Source organism: Phalangium opilio, unplaced genomic scaffold (genome assembly GCF_054372755.1).
Source record: "Phalangium opilio isolate 3A_F unplaced genomic scaffold, DU_Popi_V2 ptg000077l_1, whole genome shotgun sequence".
Lineage (NCBI taxonomy): Eukaryota > Metazoa > Arthropoda > Arachnida > Opiliones > Phalangiidae > Phalangium > Phalangium opilio.
This window is the reverse complement of record NW_028324185.1, coordinates 1,176,952-1,186,866: the sequence shown is the minus strand read 5'-3', so window position 1 is coordinate 1,186,866 and position 9,915 is coordinate 1,176,952. Positions and strand designations below refer to the sequence as shown.

The 9,915-nt window shown below is 42.4% G+C and overlaps 1 protein-coding gene across 1 annotated transcript; it reads left to right on the top strand.

Moving 5' to 3' along the window:
- Window positions 1-1,074: 1,074 nt before the first annotated feature.
- On the top strand, window positions 1,075-2,478 carry LOC149656706 (uncharacterized). The gene has a single exon (XM_089844531.1). It carries the CDS (start codon window positions 1,075-1,077, stop codon window positions 2,476-2,478), a length of 1,404 nt encoding a protein of 467 aa, XP_089700657.1.
- The last annotated feature ends 7,437 nt before the right edge of the window (window positions 2,479-9,915 follow it).

The following is a 9,915-nucleotide window of genomic DNA, read 5'->3' as shown; positions in this document are numbered from 1 at the left end:
TTTGGAAATTTGGAATTTAAAGGGTTAGTGTCATTTTTCAAGGGATAGTACTATATGTGTTATATAAATCGGCAAAATGTAACGTCCCAGAATAGTTAATTTAAAGTAAATATTATAGGATCCTATAAAATAAAATCGATTCATGTAATATTAATTAAGGAGTATTAAATCAACGTTTATTTAAGAAATCAATATTAAGTTTATTTAGTTCTTTAATTTGTCATGTGAAAAACTCTTTTTTAAAAATTTAATATGAAAAAACGTAAATGAGAGAAAAGAAAAAGAGAAAGAAACATTAAACATTTAAATCGTAATTTAAAATCAAATGAAATAGAGATCTCATCTCAAACGGTTATAACAAGTACACCAACGGGAAATTCCATCCCTTCCCGCCTTTGATCGTAGTAGCGTTTCTGGTGTGCTTGCGCTTTCTTGGCAAGTTCTTTAGACAAAGCTAGTTGCTTCGCTAAAGCTGAGAGCGATGCGAACCTTTCAACAAAGTCCGCTACTAGCATACCCACGTCCAAGTCCCAGGGAAATCTCGGTTCCCTACCCATGTTCAGGTAGAAGGGAGTTCTTCCTGTTGTGGTATGTGCAGGGTTGGCACGTGGAAAAAACCGGCAAAAACGGAAAAAACCGGCAAAAACTAAATTCATGGGTACAAAGTGGTAAACTAGCGAGTTTTAAATGCATTTCCGCGATGTTTGTTAATGTTATGTGTTATGTTTCGATGTAATAAAAAACTAACTGACCTACTAGGCCTACCTTATCTATTACTGTAAACATGATAAGGACTGGTATATAAACGCCTGTCGGGTAATCAACCGGCAGAAGGATTGTAATCGCGCCTCTCGTAATATTCTATGTAATCATTGTAAATACCATTAAAACTTATACCTTGACTTTTAACCGGGTAGTGTCATGTACATATAAGCAACTCTTATAGTAATGAACACAACATAATGGCGACGGAGGCGAGATCCCGATAACCCCTTGCACAACGAAGATCCTCGACTATAATCACCGCCGCTAAAAGGAGTACCAGCTGACGGAGCAGAAGAAGACAAACACAACATGTCTCTTACCGCACAATTCGGAACCTTCGAAGAAAGATCCGAGTCCTGGACCCTGTACGCAGAAAGGCTGGGGCAGTATTTCATTGCTCATGATGTAACCGAGGAAAACAAGAAACGGGCGATGTTGCTCACCGTCATTGGAGCCTCAACGTACGCCACGTTGCGCAATATCGTGGGACCTGCCAAACCAACCGACAAGACCTACGCCGAATTAGTCAAAGCGTTAAACGACTACTTTAATCCTATACCATCAGAAATCGTCGAGCGTTATAAGTTCAACTCGAGAGACCGACAACAAGGAGAAACGATAGCAAAATACATCTCCGAACTCAGAAGAATGAGCGAATTTTGTATGTACGGCAACTCATTAGACGACATGCTTAGAGATCGACTGGTGTGCGGATGCAAGGACGATTCACTGCAGAAAAGGCTGTTAGCAGAAGAAAAGCTAACACTAACTAAAGCTCTTGCCATCGCACAGACAATGGAACAAGCGACAAAAAATGTTAGTACCATGAGGAGCCAGCAGTACGCAGATGGAGCTGAGAAGATAAATGCGATATCCATACTCTCCAGAAAGACAAGACATCACAAATCAAGACGGCCATCTACACCCAACCAAGAGGTGAAGCCAGCAAAACATGAAGGTCAAGGTCATTTCAAGAGAGCGGAAAACAGTCATTCCAACGGTCATTCCAACGGATGCTACAGATGTAATGGACAAGGACACGCAGCAGTCAATTGCCAATACAAAGAATCCACCTGTCACGCATGCCGTAAAAAGGGACACCTATCAAGAGCCTGCAAAAACAGCCAGCTCAAAAATTGGTCACAAACGAACCATATAGAGCCTCAGGACAACGAATACGACACGTTCGAAATTCACCATATCTTCTCCGAAGAAGTACCATTGGATCAGAACGAGGAAGGTATCTACCACATGCCTGCGTTGAATGACACGAGGACAGTTGCGCCGTACAAGATAGAATGCGTGATCAACCAGAAAAGCATCATCATGGAAGTCGATACTGGCTCTGCGTTTTCACTCATCTCAAGCGAGAATGCCGATGGAATAGTAGACAAGGAATCACTACAGAAATTCGACACAAGTCTCAAATCATTCTCTGGACACTCCATCGAAGTCATAGGCGTCACGAGCGTCAACGCGTCGTACCAAATTCATGAAGACATACTACCAATAGTAGTGTACAAAGGAAAAGGACCCACGCTTTGCGGCAGAAACTGGTTGTCATCGGCACTACCCATATTAGGAAAGGGATTCCCGAATACAGTGGACGTAGTAGCGAACATATCCAGCTCGGAAGAAACTTTACAAGCGATACTAGACAAACATGCAGAAGTCTTCGACACCAGTACATATGGACACTTGAAAGACGTATAAGTTCATCTGTATCGTAAACCGGACATGGAACCAAAGTTCTTCAAAGCGCGTTCTGTACCATATGCATACAAAGAAAAAGTCGACCAAGAACTAACAAGACTGGAAGAAGCGAAGATAATCTCTCCAATACCGTTTGCGCAATCAGCCGCTCCCATCGTCCCGATTTTAAAACCTAATGGCAAAATCAGGATATGCGGCGACTTTAAAGTCACCGCCAATCAGCAAATCCAGACGGAAAAGTATCCGCTACCAAAGGCCGAGGACATATTCACCAAGTTGTCGGGATGCAAAATATTCTCGAAGTTAGACATGAGGGATGCATACAGTCAACTGGAGTTGGACGACGAATCCAAAGATTTAGTTGTCATCAATACTCAAAAAGGGCTTTTCAAGTACAACTACTTACCATACGGTATATCGTCAGCATCGGCCATATTCCAAAAGCACATGGAAGCGTTGCTAAGGAACCAAGACAATGTGACACCCATGCAGGATGACATAGCGATAGGCGGCTCAGACGAAAGGGACCATCTACGGAAATTGGACTCAATACTCCAAGTCATAAAAGACGCAGGACTCAAGCTTAGACGTGAAAAATGTCAATTCGCTAAAACATCCCTTGATTTCCTGGGTCACCACTTGGACAAGGAAGGGCTGCATCCAATGTCAAACAAAATGACGGCAATATCTGACGCTCCTGAACCCAAAAATGTGGAAGAACTGAGGTCATTCTTGGGTTTAATCAACTACTACGCCAAGTTCGTACCGAACTATGCGACGCAACTAGCACCATTATTCGAGCTTCTACGAAAAGACACGGATTGGAGATGGAACGAAGAGGAGAGGTCGACATTTGCCAAAGCCAAGGAATTCCTAACCAAATCGAACCTACTAGTACACTTCGATCCCAACCAAGAGATACGACTAGCGTGCGATGCGTCACCCACTGGCATAGGAGCTGTCATATCTCACTACGCACACGGCGAAGAACGTCCCATTGCCTTCGCATCTCGAACGATTTCCAATGCAGAGAAAAACTATTCTCAACTAGAAAAAGAAGCCTTATCTCTTATATATGGTGTGACGAAATTCCGGGACTATTTGTTGGGCCGCAAATTCACGTTGATCACCGATCATCAACCATTGGTCAGTTTATTAGCCCAGAATAAACCGACGCCACAAATGGCAGCAGCAAGATTGCAGAGGTGGTCACTCGCCTTATCAGCTTATGACTACCAGATCGAGTATAAGAAAGGCAGCTCTAATTCAAACGCCGATTGCATGAGTCGCCTTCCACTACCAATACAACATCAAGAACCACCACTCCCCACGGAATACGTATTGCTCATTGATAAGTTCGACAACGGTCCAATAACGACAGATGACATACGGCGTGAGACAATGAAGGACAAGACATTGTTGAAAGTCATGGAGAACACGATAGAAGGAAAAGGATGGAACAAAGCAGATGTCACAACGAAACCATACTTCAACCGGCGAGAAGAACTAGCCACGATGCAAGGCATATTGATGATGGGAAAAAGAGCCATAATTCCCGAGAGCCTGAGATCTAAAATGATGGAACAGTTACACGACACCCATCAAGGCGTAGTAAGGATGAAGTCACTCGCAAGGTCTACAGTATGGTGGCCTAAAATTGATGAAGATATTGGAAAACATGTAAAGCTTTGTGATGCATGCCAATCCAAGACACCGGAACCAGCGAAAGAATTTACACCATGGCCCACCGTTTCAACACCGTGGTACCGAGTCCATTGTGACTTCGCTGGACCCATTGATAATAAATACTTGCTGATAACAGTCGACGCGTTCACCAAATGGATAGAGGTAGATATCGTTTCATCTACTTCAACTGACTGCGTCATTCGCTCACTCAGATCGAAAATGGCTCGCTTCGGTATAATCAACACTCTGGTCACGGATAATGCCACATGTTTCACCAGCGAACAATTCAAAGCGTTTACCATCAATAACGGCATAAAGCATCTCACATCACCGCCTTATCACCCACAATCAAATGGACTAGCTGAGCGAAACGTTCGTACTGTGAAAACATCGCTAGAAAAACTATCCTTCGGACACAAGACAGCAAAGGACATAGTGGATGAAGGATTGAAAAGCACCAAAGAAGGTTCACTTGACGAAAAATTGGCTCGCATACTCATGAGGCACAGGCGGACTCCTCTTGCGTGTGGGAAATCACCATCCGAATTAATGTTGGGAAGGAATATCACGACCGTTCTTGACCTATGTCTACCAAAGAAGCAATCTGAGACATCCGAATATAACGTCACAAATCCCACCATGTACGCTAAAGCAGACCTAGTCTACGTAAGAAATTATGCTAGAGGACCTAGATGGATTCCCGGTATCATAGACAAGCGCATGGGTAACAAGTTATACCAAGTGGAGCACAGACAACAGATTCTGCGTAGGCACCAAAATCAAATTAGGAGGAGATGGACCAATCCGGAAGTGGAACGCAAAAAGGACGATGTGACCCAAGACCAATCACAACAAAGAGCACCTGAAACTGTCTGGATTCCAACGCCGACGTCAATCGAAAATAACGACACACCAACAGGAACTAATCGAACAACAGCAACAACAACAAGAACGCACGACCACGAGATGACGCAACAGAAAAACATAGCAGCACCAAGTCCAGACGAAACAACTTCGCGGCGATCAGTGCGAACACGCAAACCCATAGAAAGATTAGGCTTATAAAAAGAAAAAGTGATGTTATGTTTCGATGTAATAAAAAACTAACTGACCTACTAGGCCTACCTTATCTATTACTGTAAACATGATAAGGACTGGTATATAAACGCCTGTCGGGTAATCAACCGGCAGAAGGATTGTAATCGCGCCTCTCGTAATATTCTATGTAATCATTGTAAATACCATTAAAACTTATACCTTGACTTTTAACCGGGTAGTGTCATGTACATATAAGCAACTCTTATAGTAATGAACACAACATTATGTTAGAAAAATAACAAAGCTATTTTTTATTTTAAATTTCAGGTCTTTATTTCCATATAAAATTTTAGTATTCAAATATGCCAGGCGTTTCTCTATTCAGCATTTGATAGCAGAACAAAAGTTTAGAAGCCGTTTCAATTTTGAGCCTATTTCGTAGTTTCCCATAAATAAAAGACAAATTAGAAAACATTCGTTCTATTGAGGCTGAGCTAGCTGGACATGTCAAAATATGCCTAATTAAATTAGTGAAATCTTTGGGAACAGAACTAGTTTTAGAAACGGCTTCCCACCAGACATTTGGTTTCATATTTTGAATGGTGCTTGTAGTGAAATAGGAAGATGGAAAAGGTTGAGCCTTTGCTTCGTAAGCTATGAAATATTGTAAGAAGTTTTCATCAATGCTTCTGATCCAATTTCGTGCTTCTTCCTTCTGATCATCATCTAATAGTTCACCATTATGTTTTGGATGAAGGAGATATGCTAATATATGTGGGGCTTTAATGGCATTTCGAAACCTCTTCATCACAGTCTCCTTCTTATGAGCAAGATGTTCATTTAGCAAAAGTCCAAGGAAAATATGGCAGGTGTCTGCAATAGTTGCTTCATATCCTTGTAGAGTGTCTAATGCTATTGCTATTGGTTTAAGCTGACTTAGAAGGTCTTTAAGTTGCCTTTGCAAATTGAAATCTCTTATTTTTCTAACAACATACTTATCCATGACGTCAAAATGCTCATTTGCGATGCTTAAATAGTGAGAGTGGTTTTTTAAATAGCATTCTATTGTGTCAACCTGACTATTCCATCTAGTGTCACACGGAAGCTGGGGTTTCACATGGCCTAAACATTCTCTGAGCCATCCATTTGCAGCATGAACGTTCCTAAAATATTTGTGGATCTCAACGATATGTTTCATTAAAGCTGAAGGGGTTAAATCCTGTCCAAGTAGATTAAGCCAGTGAGAAGCGCAACCATTCGTAATTTAGTGATCATCCGACATTTCCAACTGTCTTCTCATTTTAGCCATTGTAGCTTCATTATCACTTACTAGAGTTCTAATATCACAACTATAGTCTTCTTTAACCTTTTTAATTGCACCTTGAGAAAAGTCAGTCATGTAGTCCGCGTCCTTTTTCTTTGAAACGGCGTCAAGAGATTCGATGAAGTATGGTTTACCTTCAACTTGAATGCAGGCCACAGTAATTGGATCATTATGAACGTTGCTCCATCCGTCCACCATCAAGGTTCCTTCTTTCCCTTTAATGGCGTATTTCATTTCTTCTTGCATTTTCTGATAGGAATCATCTAACAGTTTGCCAGCTAAGGCTTTTCGGTTTGGTGGAACATATCCAGGACGTAAAGCGTTAACCATTTTCACAAAGTTAATATTTTCCACAACAGAAAAGGGTATATTTGACGAATAAAAAAATTCAGACACTAATTTATCCAATTGTTCTTTTTGCGAAAGGTTTGTAGTAACCACATAGTTATCTAATGACGAAATTACGCGTTTTCGTTTTTCTCCAGTTAAGTGTGCTGAATCCGCATTGCCTTGGTCTTCTTCACTTGCATTATTTACCATGACGACGTCATCATTGGGTTTATCTTGAGCCTCGAGTTCATTCCGTTTTGACTCTTTTGAGCAGAGCTTCGATAAATGATTTTTCATCCTGTCCGCCTTATTACTTAAAATGTATCCGCATTTTTTACATTTTGCTTTGACTTTGCCATCAATATGGATTCTATCAAAATCATTCCAAATTGCGTCCAATTTCCTTCCTCCTCTGTTCATTTTGGTTGGTTTTGAAAACTAGTCAGATTAACACACGTGTGATCGCGTGGTGTAAAATGTGATTCTAACGCTTCCTTTCGAATAATTTTCACAATAAGTTCGGATTTTTGGGTGGTCTATTAATTGATTTTAAAGAAGGGGTTGTGGAAAAAAGGGGCCTTGTAGACTCTAGACTGGCTATGCTTTTAGCGAATTTTAGGGATAGGATCACGTGACTAACGAAGTTGGCTGTAGTATCATTTGTCGTTGAGTGACGAAAATAAATCTCTTATTTTTCTGATTGGATTAGAGTCGGACTCATGGGGTAAAACTGGTTCTGCGCATGGCAAAATCAAGCCAATCGGGCTATCCCTTTCTCGAATCAAAACCCGCGAACAAGACCCGAGCCGTTAGAAAAATTCAAAAGATTTGTTGGTTGGGTCTATTGGGAATGTGGTATTTTTCATTTCTTGGAATAATTTTAGTACAAAAATAGAACAGACAATAGAACATATTATGAGATGGCTATCCTTTTCAATTTCGACCAATAGTAACGAATATTTTAACTAAAACAGAAAAAAAACATTAGGAAGTGGAAAAAACCGCGGAAAAAACTAGTTTTTGCCACCCAGTTTTTACCAGGTAAAAACCGCGGTTTTTTCCACCCCTGGCAAAAACCTGCTAACCCTGGGTATGTGTAGTCGAGTTGATGGCGAACTGAATAAATGGTAAGTTCTCGTCCCATCTTCGGTGAACTCGACCAACGAATGTCGAAATGATTTCTCCCAGAACTCTGTTTGTGCGCTCCACGATGTTTCTCTGAGAATGATACGGAGTGATGTATCGTGGTTTGACTTTGAACATCTTGAGAATGTCCTTCCAAAGTTGAGAAACAAATTGTGTCCCGTTGTCGCTTACGATGGCTTTCGGACATCCGTAGCAAACTATCACGGAGACGAGTTTCTTCGCACAGGTTCTGGCGGTGATGTTCTTCATCGGGTACAGTTCGACAAATTTAGTGGCATAGTCCGTAAATAGCAGGAGGTATTTGTGATGTTGACGGCTTCTTGGTAGAGGTCTCATTATGTCCACTGCCAGCAAATCAAATGGCTCTGTAATGGCCGTAGGCTGCATGAGACCTGGACGTTTTCTATTGCGGGCCTTGTGCATTTGACACAAAGGACATCCGCGGACGTACTCGGTAACGTCCTGCCGGAATGATGGCCACCAGTATCTGGCCCGAACATTATCGAAGGTACGATCTCGACCTCGATGTCCAGATAGAGGGTGGTCGTGAAATAAGCGGATGGCGTCCCGCCGGAACCGCTGTGGCAAATACATTTTCGCTGGTTGTCTACCATAGGCCTTTCGATACAAGACATCGTTCTTCAGTTCGTAGTACCGATGTCGTTGAGGATTATCTCCTGATAACTGGACTATGATGTCATGGGTGGCTTGTTCATCTTGTTGGACCTTTCGCACTTCTAGTGTGAAAGAGTGGTACAATGCGTGATTGGCGGGAGGAGCTAATCCGCTGGTGGTTGAGGACGTAGTCGACGTCATTGAAGAGGATTCCGCTGGACTGGAATCTTCTGACGAGGACGGTGAAGTCATGTCGTCCAAAGACATGGCTAATAGAGAGACAGGCGCTCTTGATAATGCGTCCGCAACCTTGTTCTCAACTTCGTTCTTGTGTATGATCTTAATGTCATACGTTTGCAAGTACATTGTCCAACGAACAAAACGAGAATTTGGTTCTTTCAAGGTGAATAACCACTTTAGTGCCTTGTGATCCGTGATCACGGTGAACGGGATATTCTCCAAGTATGGCCGGAACTTTCCAACTCCCCAATAGATGGCAAGACATTCCTTTCCGTAGTGGTATATCTTCTCTGGACGTCGGTCAGCTGTTTACTTGCATAGGCACTTGCATAGGTACCTTAACGTCATTTTGGATTTGTGACAGGAAAGCTCCAAGTCCGGCGTCGCTAGCATCCGTTGTCAGGATACACGGCAACTTAGGGTTGTAAGCCGCTAAAGGAGGCGCCATGCAGATCGCATCCTTGATGGCCTGGAACGCTTCCTGCTGTTCTTTCTTCCACTGGAACGGAACGTCTTTCTTCTTGAGGTGATTTAACGGGGCAACGATCTTGGAATACTGCGGGATGAATCGTGAGTGCCATCTCGCCATGCCCAGAAATCTTTGGATTTCTTTCACGTTCTTTGGGACGGGAAAGTTTACTATAGCCCTAGTCTTGGAGGGATCAATGTGAATCCCTCGTTCATTTACTATATGCCCTAACACGGTCGCTTCGCTTTGCGCAAAACGACATTTCTTCGTCTGAAGCGTAAGTCCCGCTTCATACAGTCGGTGAAAGACATATTCCAAGGCTTGCAAATGGTCAGCCCAAGTATTGGATGGAATGACGATGTCATCCAGATAGACACAGATGGAAAAGTGATGTCCATCCCTGAAGACTTCGTCGATAAGTCGTTGAAACGACGACGGCGCATTGCATAGACCAAACGGAAGTACTTCAAACTCGTACTTCCCCGATTGCGTGATAAAAGCGGTCTTCGCTTTCGCTTGCGGATGGAGATCTATCTGCCAATAGCCGCTATTTAAGTCCAGTGCTGTGATGAACTTTGGGGCACCAATT

Coding starts and splice junctions, on each gene's coding strand:
- LOC149656706 (XM_089844531.1), top strand. CDS start 1,075: ATGTCTCTTACCGCACAATTCGGAACCTTCGAAGAAAGATCCGAGTCC.